Genomic DNA, 18,198 nt, shown 5'->3' with positions numbered 1-18,198 from the left:
AAGAGACAATAGATTGCCCAAGAGGCTTCCAGGGAATGGTGCTGCTATGTCTTGAATGTCTGTCCCCTCCAAAACTCGTGTGGAACCTACTTAATCTCCAACACGGCAGCATTGAGACCGGGGCCTGTAAGAGGTGATGGGTCCTAAGGGCAGAGCCCTTAAGAATGGATTAATCCGTTCACGAATTGATGGGTTAATGGATTATTATGGGAGTAGGTCTGGTGGTTTTAGAGAGCCCCCTTGCCATGTGATGCCTTGCGCTGTCTGGGGATTCTGCAGAAACTCTGTCCCTGCCAGCAAGAAGACCCTCACCACGTGTGGCCCCTTGACCTCGGACTGCTCAGCCTCCATAACTGTAACAAATAAATTATTTTTCTTTATAAAATCACCCAGCTTCAGGTATTCTGGTATAAGCAACCAGAAATGGACTAAGAAAGTACAATACTGTATTTTAGAGAAAACATTATTCCTGACACAGCTTTTGTGAGGTCTCTGGATAAAGTCAGATTCATTGTAAAGACTTACGGGCTTGGTGGCAGCATTTGCAGCTAGCCCTCAGCCTAAGAAAAGAATGGCATGTCAAGGAGCCAAGCTATTCTTCGAATAGATGAAATTCCTAATAAATTACTTTGCTTAGCTTTTACAGTTTCCTGTTGTAGAAGGTTTTACAAATATGTTTCAGGAAATCAATTCTCAAGAATAACACACATTGGCAAAGAAAATGTAGTTGATCTAAGAATGCGGAGGGCTGAATTTAGCATGCCTTGGCACAACATTCAAGGAATTCATGCTTAAAAAATATTCTACTTCTGATTCTTTTGTATCACTGAATATCTCAGTTTTGTTTTTAATTGCCAAATTGTTTTACATTCTTTCACGCATAAGTGATTATAAACAGAATATCTCTTAAGAGACCCTGATAAACAGTTTACATTTGTAATGAGAAAAAAAAAAAAAACCAACAAATCCAATCTCTTAATGCATGGTCTTATCCCCAAACTAAGACTGTTTTAGGCCAGTTAGATACAAAGGCATGGCTTTAAGTTACTAACATTAATGATCTGCTCTATTTTGAAAAACAGAGAAATGGTACCAGGCATCACATTTTCAATTTCACGAGGATCCCTACTTCTTGCTACATTGTTTCCTTCCTCTTAGATTTGTGAGACCTTGAATGAGGCATGGTCACATGTAACACCTAAGAATTTAACTTTACAGGCACAGCTGGAGAAAGCTGGTCTAGAAGTTGGAGGTCTGGTCAAGATGCTGATCCTGCTGATCTCATGAATTTTATAGAAATGAAAGGTACTGCAGCATTTTCATCCTACGTGATGTTTCTCTAATATGTGCAAAGCACCAGGAGTGTGTCCAAGGATGCTGTTAACTGCCGTCAAATCAGTAGAACATACTTCCTGATAATTAACTTTGGTCCTCACTGCTTAACGAATGATACATAATTTGCTTATATTCCTCACACTTATTTTCATATATTTTTTTAAAAAACCAGGCTTCCCTGTATGCTTTTAAAGAAGGAATCTTAATGAAATTTTCATATTAAAAAAAACAGAATAAGGGACATGAGCTGAAGGAAGCTGCTCAAAACAGCCAGATCGGTGACAGGAGCGTCTCAGAGCCGGAAGGTGGCAGAGCCTGCCATGCTTAGGAAGAATTCAGCTTCAGCTCTAAGAAAAATATTTATGCCAACTTAAAGTGGCAAAGTCAGTAGCAACTGACCATGGGACCATGAAACAGAAAATTATTCCCTCTTAAAAATTTACAGGCTGCTCTGTGAAAATACAGTTGGGATCTGACTTGAAATTAACCTGGCAGTAACAAAAACCGAACTTTCCAGTGACTTCCATGGTGGAGATCACACACTACGGGGCTCTATGTTCTGAGAAAAGCAGAGAGCAGCCCATGTGAGCCAGGAGTCCAATGAGTGGGAGCAATCCCTCCAAACAGCTAATGCATTTAGTGCAGACTTATGTTGATTACCAACCGCTGCACCCAGAGAAGAGGGAACTGTTTGTTTGTGTGTATTCACTAAGAAGATGTGATTAGGCAGTATGTGGAGAGAAAATACCACTCAGCAGAACGTAACTCTTTCCACCCTTTCATACAACCGAATGCTCAGAAATGTTCTGTTTAAAAAAAAAAAAAAAAACATGGAGGAACTCACGGCTTCTTGGAAGGGCAAGGTTCTGTGTGTGTAACGGAGATGGGGGGATGGTCTCTGAGGATACTCCCTGTCTGCGGGCTGGTGCACAGGGGGCACTGTGTTTTCAGAACGGGGACACAGCGTAGGGTGGAAACCTCTCCCTTAACGATCTGGTGGAGTGGAGCCTGAGCCCCCCGTTGGACAGCCTATCAAAGCTACCTCCCTCTTAAATTCATAAGAAGCCCCAAATATTCTTCCCATTTTATTTCCTTTCACAAACACATATAAGCCCATATATGACAAAATCAGCCTCGTAAAGCAATAAACCCAGGTCTCCGCCTTCCAAGAATAAGGTTATTTTAAAGACAAGTTGTACACCGGCCAGAAAGTATGTAAAGCATTTGCAGTGGTAAAAAGTCCAAAACCTCAGACTTTTGGCTGCTGTGCTTAGAGGAAGAGCCGTCAGAAAACCATTCCAACGGGGAACGTTTGGCGAGACGGCGGTGCATCCTGACAGCTGCGTCATGAGGGCAACCCCGATGCCCTGGCTCACCCCAATGCTAGGAGGAATTCCTGGACTGGAAAGTCCCAGTCGCAGGCGATTCTCCACGAAAGGGATAGACCTGCCTCCTCTCAGCTAGTCTACATGCCCACATTTCCTGTGTGCAACTTGTATTTGTCTTACGAACAGCCCTTAAAATACTGTGGGATATATAAGACTCTAAATATAGCTCAAGTAAGAGTAGAGTGAAATCTGAAAAGCATTAAAGGAGAGGACCTCACTCCACAAAGTGCAATAAGAGCAGTGATTTTTCTAGGGCATCATTAACAAGGGAAACCAGGTCCTGGCGTCCTGGGCTTACCATGACAACTCCTCCGGACTGTTCCGCGGTGCACATGCTCATGATCGGCGCCATGCCGATGGTGGTCCCTTGGAAATAAACCCCGCTAGGAAAAGAGAGAGGACTTCCTTTAATCTAATACATAGTGGAGGCATTTTCTAATATTTGAAATTCTGTTAGACTTTCTTGCAACAGAGGATGCAAAAATAAAAATAGCTGTATGAAGGTATGTTTACATGTGATTTTGATTTATTTTCCCCTTAAGATTTTATGTTTGCTGTTGCATCATGGTCCCATCGTCTTTTAGAATTTTGTTTTCAAGACTTAGCCAACAGCTAGTCATTACTTTACATTTATAAGTCATTTCCTGCCTGCTTCCTAACGGACCATAGGGAGCTGATTTAAACAGTGTATGTTGATGGAAAGGCTGAAAATAGTCACAGAGAATCACCGTTAACTAAAAGAAATGCATCGGATGGTTTACTAGATGTTCTTTTGCGGCTGTATTTTGCTTTTCTGGGTAACTCATTCCAATTCTGCCAGAAACCCACACTCCTTCAAAATGCCCTGCAAAACTGAAATTGGCAGGAAGATGATCCATCCCCTGGAGCCAGTGTTGCACCCACAAAGCCTTGGCACCCAGGAAGCTTCTGGGGGGGGGACTTTGTGGCTCTGGTGCAGGCTTCCTCCTCTCTGGAGGCTTACCCTGAATCTAATAATGCCAAGGACCTGTCTGATGAAAATGCTAATTCCAACCTTGTGAATGAAAAACTAAAACATTGCACTTGTTGAATCCCCTTTAAAGAAATCAAATGACTTACCACTACTGTCATGGCCATCATATATTATATATACACAGGTAATGCATATATTGTTTGAAAAGTTAGATATTTTAGCCACGGTCAATTGGAGGGAAGGTGGTAAGTGTATATAAAACCTCAACTATCCATCTATCCATCTCCATACCTACCCACTACACTCACATTCACAGTAGTAGGAATTTCAGCCTTTATATTTACATCTATATAGATCATATGAGCAGAAACGATTATACGTGTATGTAAATAATGTTACATAAGATGCTAACTTATTTTCAGACGTTCAAACTGGACAAGCTCCATTGGGGGAAAAAATCAAAACACTCTGACTCGAGATACAGGAAACGTACTTTTAGTAGTTCAGGACTAATCAATGCATAAAATGTGAGGCCACCACAAACATCTGAGAGAGGAAGAAATCCCTGTGAAAGTGGCCAAAGTAAATCCCCAGGGAACGCCACCAGCCTCAGTTCAGAGGTGGGTGCTCCCCACCGAGAGAATGGGCTCGGGCAGGTTTTTAACTTTCCATAAATGTTCGGTAAGCTACATCTGATTCACCAAAGGAAAGCATCTCTGTCAAGCTGCATGAGAACAAAAGAATGATGGCATAAGCTGTTTAAAGATTTAAATAAAAATTCATCACTTCTCGACATATCTACTTTACGCCAGTTTAGACTATAAGATTGTTCTTTTCTTTTAAAAATAAAGGTGTCTGTAAAGTCTCGCCAATCTATTATGGTACATTATAGCTACTCTTTCCCTCGGTTTATCTTCATACACTTATCACTCTCTGAAATTTTCTTGTTTATTGTTTTCTCCCACCAGACTGGAGACTTCTGAGAGCAGGGAATTTACAGAGTTGGTCACCATTGTGTTCAAAGCCCCTAAAACACTGTTTGGTTCCTAACAGGTGCTCAATACATACTGATTTAAAGAAGCCACACAGGTTAATATGCTCTATGCCTAGTGTTCTGTGGTCTAGAAAACCAAAGAGTAGCGGCCGAAACAGGAGGAGGAATGAAGATTTTTTTTTTCTCCAGGTATCTGACAATATTCACCCAAATGTACTGTCCTTAGATCTTGTTGTGATCTTGTATAAACATATATTTTTTTCATTAATCATGAAAGGAAATAAGCCTTTTTGAAAAAGTGGCATAGAGGAAAATGTCCGGGTTCTGGAATAAATACATGAGGGTTCTGAAATGGGATCGAGAGTTCTGAAGAGGGTGTCCAAAGAGAGACCTTCCCCAGTAGATCTGCAATTTCAGGTAGGGACCGCATGTGCCCCACTGCTGTGGGCTGAGAAGCCCCTTGTTCAAGGCAGGTGCTCTGCAGAAAGGTGTGCAGCTCCGGGCCATGCAGGTGATACCAGGAGGAGGGAGGGCATGCAGAGGGGAGACGGAACTCCCTACCTGATGAGCTGTGCATTGTCGTGGGATTTTCGAGGTAGAAGCTTCATCTTCCTCCAGTCCAGAAATTCATGGAGGCTGGTGAACGGGTCCTGACTTATCGAGCATTTGTCAATGTCATTCCACACTTCCACGCCTACCAACACTACCCGGATGTTCAGCGGTCTGTAAAACTGGGGGAAACGGGCATTCCTTGGAGATCACATTAATGAGAACTTAAAATGAAAATCAGAACAGATTTGCATTGTTTGATGTTCACTGACATGGGTGAGAAAAACATCTCAGCGCTCCTTTGTTCCGGTGGCATCACAATCTAAGAAGTATTTGCAGTGCTTGATGCAAAGTGATGTGTTAACCGGATTCTCGCATGTTGACCAAACAGATGGAGTTATTAGCCTTTTTACTGTCTGCCTGCATTTGTGTGGAAGCACACATTTCAGATGATTCATTGGTGATTTAAAATGTGCATATAGATGTAGGAGATAGCTAAAGACTCCAGTTAATATCCACTGCAAGAAAAACAATGAGTGAGTTAGGATCTTTTAGACACTTCTGCCAAGGACAATAATTTGTTCCTTTTAAGCAAAATGCTCTGCCTGTGAGTTACTGAAAATGAATCTGCATTAATTTTTCAGCAAAGACTCAGCCTTGGCTGACACTACCATATTCTGTCACCTATAATCAGCCTAGCAGGTTTTAATTAAATGAAAAAGTCAATATCTTTTGGAATAATAAAGCCATAAACAAAACCCTTCTTTGGGAACTTTAATGACCCTCCTTCTCCCTGCAGCCAGAAGTTAGCTCACCAACGCTGTCATGAGAAAGATCTGTTAAATGCAGTTCCTCTTTCAGGGGCTTGTGAACTAAAGCTTCAGGGGCACCACGGAAAGCGAGTCCTCTCATTCCCTGGCTGTCCCCCACCTGTGGGTGTCCCCAACTTCAGCCTGCAGCACAGACTCCGCAGGCAGATAGCCTGGTCAGAGGAAGGGAAAGCCACTCTTCCCATGACCGAGGGATGGATTTGTCTCATGTAAGCCCAGGGGGCCAGGATGAGGGATCTGGGTAGAGGTATGGACTACCTATTGTCACCACGCCATCACCTGGACAGGGAGGTGGCTCTGTGCTTAGAGTTGAGGGCGTGAGGACACGGGACCACTGGTTGGCTGTACAATCTTCCAGTGTCCCTCCTCTATAGGCAGCACACAATGAGAAAGCCCTCATCTTCTGAGACCCCAGGTAGCCACGGAGAAAAACGGGGCTAGTGACAGCAGCCAAAGCTAACCTAAGCTCCAGGTGTCAGCAGGGCCTATGCTCAGCTGCTAGAAGCATCCAGCCAATGCATAACAAACTCGAAGAAGCCCTGCACTGGATAGTTAAGCACCATTCCAATGCAGTCAGCTGAAGGACAAGAAACTCCTCAAAGTTGCACATCTGACCCCAGATTCTAACCCAGATTCTAAGGCAGGCTCATCTTACCCCTTGCTGGTCCCCATGGCCACATGGTGGGCATTGGGTTCACAGAAGAATAAGACTAGAGTGCAAACTACAACACAGAATATAAACTGACTGCCTCGGTCCAACGTGGTTTCAAACAGATAACAATTATAGCCCTTGTATTAATGAGTTAATGAGACAATTGCATGACTGAAACACTGCACAACAGTTTGTTTTTAATCAAGAAGTGCATGTCCTGTGGTATCTACTTGCGAACACCCAGCCCAGGCCTCCTAGGCAAAATCAAGTTCCCGGACTGCTCTAGAAGTCCGAGTGCACATGTTTGGCGCCGTCCTTTGCGAGACTGCGTTCTCAGCTGTACTGTATGCAAAGGTAACAGCGGAAAGCAGCAATGGTGCTGATGTTTATATTAATACCAGCTTGCTAAGGGATGTCCTCAGAGTCAAACACCCCACGTGGGTTTCAGGGCTATCATTTGTGAAGGGGACGCTACGTTTGCTTCCCTTCAGTGTTGTATGGAGGCAGTAATTAAGGTCTGCAAAAAACCCATTGTCATCATTTCTCAGTGAAAAGTTTGCTGCTTACTAATCCAGGAGCTTTTCATAATAATGACGGGTTTTGCATTCCGCCAATTAGCCTTCTCAAACCACATCTTTAGAACAGATTTCATCCTTAGTGGTATACAACATACAATCCCCTTCTCCAAAGTGAGTGCTGCTGATTAACTGTCGTTTGTGTTAAACCCACATTGAGCCATCACACACGCCCCTTTACCGCCTGCTCTGAAAGTTCTTCCCAGGGCCGCTGACGGGGTTCCTTTGGTTCTTCCTGACAACCACCACAGCTAACGCTTAGCATCAGGACACCCCAGGCCTGGTGCTAAGGTGCTTCTGTCCTGTAGCTTAGTCCTCAGAGTAACTGTACGAGTTAAGAACTATTATGATTCCCATGTTATGGTCAAGGGCACTTGAGGCTTGGAGAGCCCAGGTAACTTACTCAAGACTGCAATCACATGGCTGGGGTTTGAAGACAGGCAGTTGACCCTGACACGCATGTTTTAACCACCAAGTAACACTGCCATCTCAGCAAGTGCTGAGACTCCCTTCCGAGAGGCTCACCGTGACCCCAGGCCCAGAGAGAGGCTCGTGGGCCTGTGCCGTACAGATGGGGCTCGGCAGCCACCTGCCTGATTCGTGAATCCCAGAACGCGCGTGGACACAGTCAGGGATCCAGCTGAACGGATTCACCTGACAGCTATAAACATTTGCTCGGCTCTTGCTGTGGGCTAGGCCTGGCCCCAGCAGAGAGGACGAAGCTTAAGAGGCCCTCATCGCTGCCACCCGGGTGCTCAGAGGCCATCGGGAGGCATGTGGCATGGAGTGCTTAGCCATGACCCCAGCGAGCTCCAGCACAGCGAACTGCCCAGCAACTGTGCAAACAGGACACCCAGGGATGCTGTCCTGGGGGGGGGGGTCAAGGTGGCTTTCAGGAAGAAATGAGCATCCTTAAGGCAACTGGTTTGAGGGTAAGAGGGGGAGAAAACCATCACACCAGTGAAACAGGTGAAAATACTCAAAGAAATTAAATACACAGAAGATGAGTCTTTTCAAAAGTAGGTCACTGAGTTCACGGCTGGTGCTAGCCCTCAGTGAACGAGGAGGAAGGCAGATGGGAGGCCAAGGGCTAAAGAGGCAAAGCCTGGCAATGACTTCCTCCCAAGGCAGTCACTCCCCAGCAGGAATCGGGACCTGGAAAAGTGTCCCGAGTTTGCCCTACAAGTAGGCGTGTCAACCATGTGTTCTGTTTCACTCATGGGGGGATTTCCTGAATGTCCCAGAATGTCACCTTTGTCACTCAGTCACTTCTGTATCTTCCAGCCCAGGATGTCCTCTCCACGCCAACACAGCCCAGCAGTTATTAATTTAGAGTAGCCCAGGGGAGCCAAGACTTCAGCCAACGAGGAAGCTGCCACTGGGACAGTCATTGTGTTTTAGGCTGAGACACTCCCAACTTGTAGAGTTGCAAAACTGAAATTTGGAAAGTTTGGCAGAGACAAGGGTCACCAGATGACAGAGTTGGATGCACACAGTCTCTTAAGGACCCTGGGTGCCCCCACCAGGGCCTTTGGGGTCTGCTGGGGACAGACAGGGACGCCAGGCCGGACATATCTGTGTGCTCAGCACACGGCTCTCTCCCCACCACAAACCCGAGTGCAGCCAGGCTGGCACGCTCAGCTGAGTCCATCAGGACTTTCTGAGACTCGGTGTCCTTTCATTACCAGTGCAAATTACTAACAAACCCTCAATTGCTTGTTTTTGGTTTTGCAGACTGAAGCAAGATATAACCTAGAATAAAATGCAAAGAAATGCAAACACTGAGGGCCAAAATATATCACTTTTAAAAACGGGGTTTCAGCAATTTCCACTGTGGGTTTAATATAGTTCATCATTTGCTTTTCTTCCTGCAGCCTAAGAAGAATTCATGTTCTCTCATTTTTTGTGCAGTCTGAGGACAGTCCAAGGCCTTCCAGGATATGGTCCAAGTTGCTCGGCTTGGAGCAACAGCCCGTGCTGGCGGCCAGGGCACCTGGACCCTTGGCCTAAGTCAGCGCGTCACAGACCCACCTGGAGCTGGAATCGCTGGAGGACCCCGGGAAGTTCCTGTGTCCAGGCTCCACCCCAGGCCGATTGAATCGGAATCCCAGGCTGAGGTTTGGGAATCAGTATTTCAAAGAGTAAACATACAAACAGACAAACAAAAGTCTCCGGGGATTCTAATGCCGGGCCGGGACTGAGATGCAGTTCTGACCCCCATGTTGTCCGTGACGCCTTCCCACCCCCCACACCCTCCTGCCGGCAGGACTTGCCTGTTACCAGAATTCCCCTGCCTCTTGGCTTTGTGATAAAGTTTCCTTGCCAAAGAGCAGCTACCCAAACCGTATGCACAGGCAGGGGTTGCCAGGGAGTCTGACCCGCCTCAAAGGCCTGCTGGATGAGGGTGACGTCCTATTGATGCACACTGACGACCATGTGTGTCTTCTGAGTTTTAGAAAGTTCCTTCCAGACACAGCCTCCCTCTGAGTGCCAGGCCCAGGTCTCTGGTTGCTCAGAGTGCCCCCAAACTCCTCTTCCCACGCCTGCTTCTTTGGGGCATGAAGCATCGTGTGCCTGTGTCCTCACCATGAGACTGCAGTCACCTGAACCCACCCTCTGCTCGGCCGCTGGGTCCTGGGACTCCCAGCAAGTGCAGCAGAGACAAGGCCAAGTCAACGAGTTGCAAGTTACTGACCTCTGCACACCTCGCCTCTTCTGCTCTCCAAATGGGAACAGCAGTACCTGCCTAGAGTGGAAGCCAAGCCTGGCACACAGTGACTGCCAAACAAAAGATATTGGTAACCACGTCTCTTCACATGTCTCTAGATCCTCGTCCTTCTCACAGCTCTGCCTCCCCTCTGCCCCGGGTCAGGCCTTCATTTCTGTGCAGTCGGCTCCTACCCAGCCCTATTTGTCTTTGGTTACGCCGTCCTCCCCGCTAACTGCAGGGGTATTTTTGCACGACCCTGTCTCTCTCCCCGGCTTAAACACGTTCACCGGGCTCTCCACCGACTGCAGAATAAGGTCAGGACAGCTTTGTAGGGCGTCCGGGGCCTTGGGCAGTCAGAATCCCTACAGCTTCATCTCCTCCTGCCCTAGATTTGTGTGCTGCACTTACATACAAACATGAGCGTGCGTGCACATGGATACACATGCATGCAGTGCACACTAATGCACACATGCATGTGCACACACACGCGCATACACATACACACACACACACACACACACACACACTCCCTTTAGTCATAAGCAGCTACTCGCAATGTCCAGATTGTGGAGCACAAGCCAGGTCCTGCCATGCTCCGCTTGAGTGAAACTGCCCTCACCTTGTGGGGTCCTCTCCCTGCAAAGACACCCTGACCCCAGAGAGAAGTGAGGGACTCTTTTCTGTGTCCCCGTAACCTCAGGTCGCAGCATCAGTCTCCTCCCTGATGCCTCGGACCACGCTAAGTGCTTTGTGTGTCTGCTTCTCCACGAAGCCTTGACTCCCTTAAGTGCGTGGACCGTGCGTGATTCGTTTTGAATTCTTGATGCTCAGTGCCTGGTACCACGTATAAGGCTTTGTGTAACGGAGTTGAATTTCTGGGAGGGCCTTTGCCTTCATTTCTCCAAAGACTTAGAAAACTCCATTCAAATATGATAGGATCGCTTGGAAATGAAACTACCGTGAGGCGCGCTCCTGAACCACGGTGTGGAAAATCTGACCATTTCGGGGGATCCTGGCTGTGTCTGAGAGGCTCAGCAGGGACCGGGCCCCTCTCATGCTGTCGCCACAGGCCGGACACGCAGTGTTGCTTAGGAGCTACAGGTGCTCTAGGACCGAGGTTGCCAGCCTCGGTGCACGTGGGAATGGCTAGGGAGCTCCTGAAAGTTCTGATATGCAGCCCCTGGCCCCCACGCAATGAAGGCAGAATGTCTCTGAGGGCCTCCCAGGCAGCTCCAGCGTGCAGGCAAGCGTGAGAAGCCCTGCTTTAGGCCAAGAGTCATGTGTCGATGAAGGACAGACGGTTTGGACAGATAGACAGCTTCCCCATTTCCTTGCTAGCAGGTGGTGTGAGGAGCAGTGAGTGGGCAAATACCCCCAGGGTTAGACCAGATTTCCAGGGGCTCTTCCAATAGGGACATCGTCTCTGTGAAAGGTGTTTCTGACCTGCTTGTTCTTGGGGAGGGATTTTCCAATAGCTGATTGAACTGAAGGTCAGTTTCTGTGTCCCAGGACAATAGACCTGTGGGTCCCTTATAAATGAGAGCCCACCCTCAGGGCCACCTTGGCACGGGGCTGCACCGGTGGGGATGGTTTGAAGGGCCCTGTGGGATCCGCCACAGGGGGGCTTGGGAGAGGCCCTGCTCAAGGGCTTTCAAAAGGGATGGATGCAGCTTGCAGGGGGTCCTGCATCTAATGTGGCAGTCCAAGGTCCCCTTGGATTGGCACTCTGTTCCCAGGATTCCCCTGCATCTTGGCTTTGTGATAAAGTTTCCTTGGCAAAGACCAGCTACTGAAACCATATCCCCTCGGATTGGCACTCTGTCTGGCCAGAAGAGAGCCTGGAGGAAGCTGCATCCCCAAGGCCATCACAGTCAAGGTGGCATCTCCTGAAGCCACTCCAGGACCCGGGCATTGTGTGCTCAAAGGATGGGAAACTCCAAGTTCCAGCCCAGGGCCCGAGTTCAGAGACCCAGCCCAGAGCCTGGTCTCCCTGGTAAGTCCCACAAAGTGCTCGATTCTCTCAACCTCAGTTGCAAGCATTTACATGATGTGAGTAATTTAATTACCTGAAAAAGAACTTACCTTGTCAACGTGATTAGCAATCTCTATTAATCGCTGTTTAACTTTTTCCAGATCTTTTCCTTGCCTCTGAAACTTAACAATTTTAAATGTCAGTATTAATAATGGCAAGAATATCAATCAAATCTCAACTTCCCAGCTCCTGGAAATGTCCAGTCTTGGGCTTTTGCAAACCACCCGGGACTCTCCACCAGGGTTTATGGTGAAATGAGCTTGCATCCTGCCGAGTAATTTTCCCGGCTGGGGACTCCCTGAAACTCTCCCAAGCCAAGTGCTTGTAAGATAGAAACTTCTGCAATTTTCCAACCTCATAAATGATGGAAGCAGTGACACGTTTTGGCAAAGGGGAAATAGACAACGAGAAGGCAATCCAAAGCCATTTTTCATATCATCAACTTGATTTTAACTTCCTGAGAAATTTGCTTTATATTTGTTTTAAAAAATTAAATAGTAAAAGTAATAGAAGCTCATGGCAACCTGTCAAACAACACAGACGAGAATGGATAAGAAGTTAACAAATTCCCCATTCTCCTAATCTGATCTTCCGGAATGGGAACAGTTTTCTGAGAAATTGTCAAGCTTATTTCATTCATGTGTATTGAATGAGTCCATGAGAAAATGTCACCGAATCCATAATATGTCAATGAGGCAATAAATAGAAGATAATCTAAAAGAAAAAACTAATTCAAAATTAATTAAAAGATAAAACTAACATAGTTTCAAGCCATACATCAGAAGGTAGGATTTTTCTGCTATGTCTCTACAGCCTTCACTTATTTATACCTTCATTCATTCACTTTGATTTAGAAATATCAGACATTTTAAAAACTAAACTTTTCTCCAAAATGTTTTAAAATACAATCTAAAGCTACCTGTCATTTCCCCTGAACAATTCTCTTTGTTTTGAGAGCTTAGCTACTGCGCAACTCTGTTTTTTTCCTGCAGGCTTTGCTATTATTTGATAAAATCAGATACATTTTTAATATTGTATGCTTTATAAAATCAGAAAACCATTTTTTTTTCAATGGGTTGTTTCCAATGCTTCCAAGGGCACCCAGAAAGTGGGGTAATTAAAGCAAGTAATAAGTTACTAAACATTTTCTTTTCTTTCTTTCTAACTAACCACACTGAGAAATTTCAGAAAGTTCTTACCTCTCGGTTGTCTGCTACGATAACCAGCTCTACGTACTTGGTCGTCTTGAGGGTCTCTCTTTTATGCTGCCAAAAGTAAACATGGATTTAATTTCCCTTAATGCTTCTCTGGGGCTCCCAGATCACCGTCCGTGTCTTTCAATCCAACCAATTCAAGGTGAGAATCTGTTCCCACCATCCTCCTCTCACCTCCACTCCATCTAGAAGTTTGACCCCAACCCCAACCAATCTCTTTGTAAAACCTTCTCAGCATGGGTGACCAGCTTCTGTTTTCATTTGGGAAGTCCTTAAAAAGGATTTTAACCTTTCTGCCAAATCATCAACGGTAGGATGACAGAAAGCCAAGATCATTACTAAACAAAACAGGCACATAAACAGACAGAACCAAAGTGCTCTCTAGAACAGGAGCCCGTCAAAGGCCGTTTATTGCGGACCACACACAGCACATGCGAAGACCGTTACAGAAGATGACGGAATTCAGTGTTGCACGATGTTCCCTGCGTCTGCCTGGTCCAAATGAACCTGTTTTATGACTTGGGAAGAGTGGAGGAGAGTATGTCTTGAACAGGAACTGCATAATCACTTAAAAACGACCATTTAAAAATCTCGTTAGAAGCAACGAAAGGGGTGGTCAGGAGAAAGGAGAACAGCCAGGCTGAGAAACAGAGAGGCCAGAAAGAGGCACGAGGAGGAGAAACAGAAGGCAGCAGCAGAGACAGACAGACAGACAGAAATAGCGTTAAGAAAAAAAAGAAAAGGTTGAAACCTGCCGCTGGAGAATGGGGTTTTGTAAGAGCGAAACAGTTGAGAAGAGCGTGGACATTGGGTATTAGGTGAGGGACGGAGAAGATTCGGGCAGCAGAAACATGAACCCAGACGGGCAGCCTCTGAAGCTGGTTATATTTTAATCAAACTTTCTCCGAAAGCCTTTGCACTCCCCTGTGAATCGCTGGGAGAATCCCAACGGCATTTTTAGGAGAAATAAAGCAATTCATGGAGGGTGGTCTCAAAAAGCAAACATGAAAAACAAAAAACAAAGCCTTCTGTTTCTGCAATAAGACGCTGCTGGAGGACACGGGGCTGAACCGGTCTTTGGTCCCGACCACTGAGACCGCTGGTTTGCGAGTTAGCTCCGTCCGCCGCTTGACGCTTGGAACCTGCCTGCGGCAACCGCTCTCTCAGACAAGAGCAAAAATGACTGCAGTGTGCTTTGAATTGGGTTTCCCGCCGCACAGTCCTGAGGGAAACATCTTTTATAAAACAAACCCCCACCAGTCCAGGATCTTCCAAACAGATTTTTACAAGAAAAATGTTTGTGTTATGGCAGTGTTCCTTCCTGCCGCCCAGCTGTGCTGACTCATGGGTTTAGGTGTCCCTAAAGAAAATCTGAAAACCTCATGGAGGAAGGGACAATAAAGCACCATGAAAGGTATAATTTCTCATAGTTTTACAATGTTACGAGACAAAAAGTGCCACGTTTTGTTGCTACGTGTTACATGCTGTAGGCATGCTTCATGGTGGTAACAATGTATTACTTATAAAGGAAAAAAAAAAAAAAACACAAGCTCATCGGTGCACATGAAATGAGACACCTTCTGCAAGTGTGAAGATCTTGCTCCTTTTCCGTACTGAGGTATGAGAGAAGCAGAAATCTCTCTTTCGCTCACGATTCCCTGATTAGCCATTAGTAAGTCCAGCTAATTACATAGAAGAAAATATAGCTCTGGAAAAGAAAAAAAAAAACAAATGAATCCTCTATTGAAAAACTCATCGAAAGGACTCTGGATGTTTAGACGTTTACACTCCTCAGCCTGGGAGGGGCGGAATCAACGGCCGGGGGCCATTTCCAACTGGCTCTAGCTCATCACTTAGAAAATACACAATTCCAGATAATGAAAACAAACACATGAACACAATTTCCCTGTCTCTGCAGTTTTCAGAGAAGTCCACATTTTCTCATGAATTCAGAGAATTGCAAGCTCAGAGAGCAGCTTAACCGCATGATAATAAAACACGGCGGGGGAGTGGCCGGCTCTCAGCCTCGGAGGTCCCCCCTACCCCCCTCGCACCCCCCGCCCCCCTGCACTGAGTCGCACATACAGAGAAGCTTAAATTACCTCCACATGATTTCCACCTATCTGGCTCGCCCAGTTTAAAAAAAAAATCATATTTTAAATGTGTGATATAGAGAGCAACATTCGAAACTGGTTGCTTGATTGAATTTTCATTTTCTGAGTCATGAACGAAGGCCCTTCCCCAAACAGGAACATGAGCCTCTGGGGCTGGCCCAAGAGCCTCCGTTCCAAGGTGGAGGCAGAGGCATTCGATGAGTCTTGCTCAAGAGGGAACCAGTTCCCGGGCCTCTCAGAGCCACCACGGCCAAGTTCCCAAGGATAGACATTCTCCAAACCGCCTGCAGTGAGAGCTCTGGCACTGGGAACTTGAGTTAGAAAAGCAAGCCGAGATCAGGGCGACCATAAATCCGCAATGCTTTCTCCGTACGGGTCAGAACTTTTGTAAAGCGTTAGTTCATCCCGCAATACCTACTGGGGGCACGGCGTGTGCCAGGCACTGTGTTGGGGCCTGGGGTACAGGACAGACAAGGAACCCAGTGTCCCTGCCTCCTGGGGAGATTGGGGGAAGGGAAGACAACACAGGATTAGTAAAGATAAGGCAAAGTGCAACAAAGGACATAAACAAGGTCTGCAATGAGGATGAAGCTGGAGGAGGGGCTCAGTTCACTGAGACCTGAAGGATAAAGAAGCAGGTGTTGGGGCTCGGAATCCGATACCCCAAAACACGGCGCTTTGTACATGATGAACTGGAAAAGGAGCTTCAGGATCCCTGTGGCCCCTGTCCCCCGGGGCCCCCACTGTCTCCCCCAAAGCACAGGATCCTCCAAAGTTCCTTATGTGCCTAAAGTCCAGACCTACCGAAGAAGAAAACGGTGACCTCTGCTCCCTTCTCTGAGTTTTCAAGAACTGAACTCACACCGCAGGAAGGCAGGCTCAAGTCTGCTAACAAACCTGGACAGGCTTCTGCAACAAGCCATTGTCCGCTCTGGGGCCCAACAGACTTTGCTTCAAAATGAGCTTTTGTTCTTCAAGCCCACTGAACTGTCCCCAGTAAGCATTTATTGTCCCTCAACGGAATTACTCTTCTCCGCACCCCTGTCACCTGTGTTGCCAGGATCCAAGCCCTCATTCTTTCTACGCCCTCAAGACAGTATATAAGCTTCTGTGCCCTGACGGGTCGGGTCTTCATTCTGAAGGCGTCCGCGTATGCATGTTAAATAAATCTGTATGCCCCTTCTCTAATTACTCTGCCTTTCGTAAGCTGATTCTTCAGAGAACCCTCTGTGGGCGAAGGAGAAGTTCCCTTAACCCCAACACAGGTATGTGTGGAAGATTGTTGCAGGAACAGTGTTTCGGGTAGATGGAACAGCAGCGGCAGAAGCCCTGAGGCTGGGAGACCTTGGCGTGCTGGAGCAACGGGCAGTATGGCAGGAGTCCCCTGGTGAGGGGGGAGAGTGGGCTAGAAGAGGCAAAGACAGGACAGGGCGCCGGGGCCGTGGCAAGGAGGCTGAAGGGAAGCCTAAGTGTCCAAGAGCACGGGAGCCCCTGACTGTGAGATTTTAAAGAAATCACTTGGGCTGCGGGGAGGAGGATGCATTCTGAGCAGGTGATGTCGGAGGTCACGCAGCTGTGCAGGCAAGAGCTGGCGACAGCCGTGATTGGGGGGGCACACACACCTGAGTGGGCGGTGACACACCCAGACAGCCACAGCGCAACAGTAACCATGGGGCCAGGGCCAGGTGCTGGCGAGATCAGCACCTTAAACGAAGCCAAAGTTGGGTTTATCTTCCCATGAGCAAGGAACAGTTATTATGGCTCCAAGTATTATGGCTCCAGGCCTCGACTCTCAAGCCACAAATATTTGTGAGCTGAGCTTGATTCTGGTTGGCAAAGGTCGTCTCCACCATCCCTGTTGGTGATTCTTCGCCGATTTCGTCTGCCCGGGCGGGCCCCAGCCAGTGAGGCCAGCCTGGCCAGTGTGTGGCTGGCAGGATTAAGCAAAGGAAACAATATGCTGGGAGAATGGGCTGAACCCGATAAACTGAATGTTAATTAGGGACAAACTGAATGTTAATTAGGGACAAATGGGAAGTACCGAAATCGAGTCCAGAAAAGACCGGTGGCACAAAGTAAGGGCTGTTATTTATTTATCCAGAGTTTTAATGGATTTGACACTCAGTAGCGATCCACGCCGGGAAATTTAGAGCCTCAGCTTCGCAAACAGACACTCAAAGCCCAGGCCCAAGGAAGCGGTGCTGCTGCTTCCCCGCCATCGAGCTCTGAAAGCAGCAGCAAGGCAGGTAAGGGAACAGGACGGTCTCTCAGAGGCGGTGGGGGATGGCCATGCTGGAGAGGAATTCAACACGCCTGCCGTCATCACTGAGTCTTTAAATGGCTCCGGCCCGTTCCTGACATTCAACTATTGTTAGGCTCCACGCATCTGTTACTGTTACCACCACCACCACCACCACGCCTACGGCTTCCATGAGACAGGTGCGCGAGGGTACCCAGAAACAAAGCAGCGGCAGCGCCAGGTGGCCTCGCAACGGCCGCCTCTGGGGAGACACACAGTTCCTCCCGAACGCGCCTGCGTGTACACAGCAGCCCAAGCAAACGCTTCTTTCCAGAGAAGATAGCAACTTTTATACTTGGCTCGTAATAATCCGTACTAATGGAGGGGAACAGTGGCACAGATAATCCCTAAAGAGAGGACAATTCAGAAGCAATTTGCATGTGCCTTTGGGATGTGTTATGTGGCTTTCCCCCAGACTGACTGCCTTTGTCTTCCTCACAGCTTGTGCAGGCTGATGTGAAAATTAGTTTGCATTCTTGAACGCAAAGCCCACAGACAGGGGAGTGGGACGTAGGTGAGCAGATCGGGTTTAAACACCCGCAGAGGACAGAACC

The 18,198-nt window shown here is 47.1% G+C and overlaps 1 protein-coding gene across 1 annotated transcript in view; it reads right to left on the bottom strand.

The window, feature by feature from the left end:
• Positions 1-18,198, bottom strand: part of ADAM12 (ADAM metallopeptidase domain 12) — a 298,041-nt gene that overhangs the window by 62,134 nt on the left and 217,709 nt on the right. The window contains exons 7-10 of the mRNA XM_012781371.3: positions 13,217-13,282; positions 12,068-12,139; positions 5,231-5,400; positions 3,022-3,106 (exon numbers count right to left, since the gene is read on the bottom strand). Coding sequence (XP_012636825.2) covers positions 3,022-3,106; positions 5,231-5,400; positions 12,068-12,139; positions 13,217-13,282 — 393 coding nt within the window. The remainder of the gene's footprint in view (positions 1-3,021; positions 3,107-5,230; positions 5,401-12,067; positions 12,140-13,216; positions 13,283-18,198) is intronic.

This window comes from Microcebus murinus, chromosome 14 (assembly GCF_040939455.1).
Source record: "Microcebus murinus isolate Inina chromosome 14, M.murinus_Inina_mat1.0, whole genome shotgun sequence".
NCBI lineage: Eukaryota > Metazoa > Chordata > Mammalia > Primates > Cheirogaleidae > Microcebus > Microcebus murinus.
This window is presented reverse-complemented; position numbering and strand designations above follow the sequence as displayed.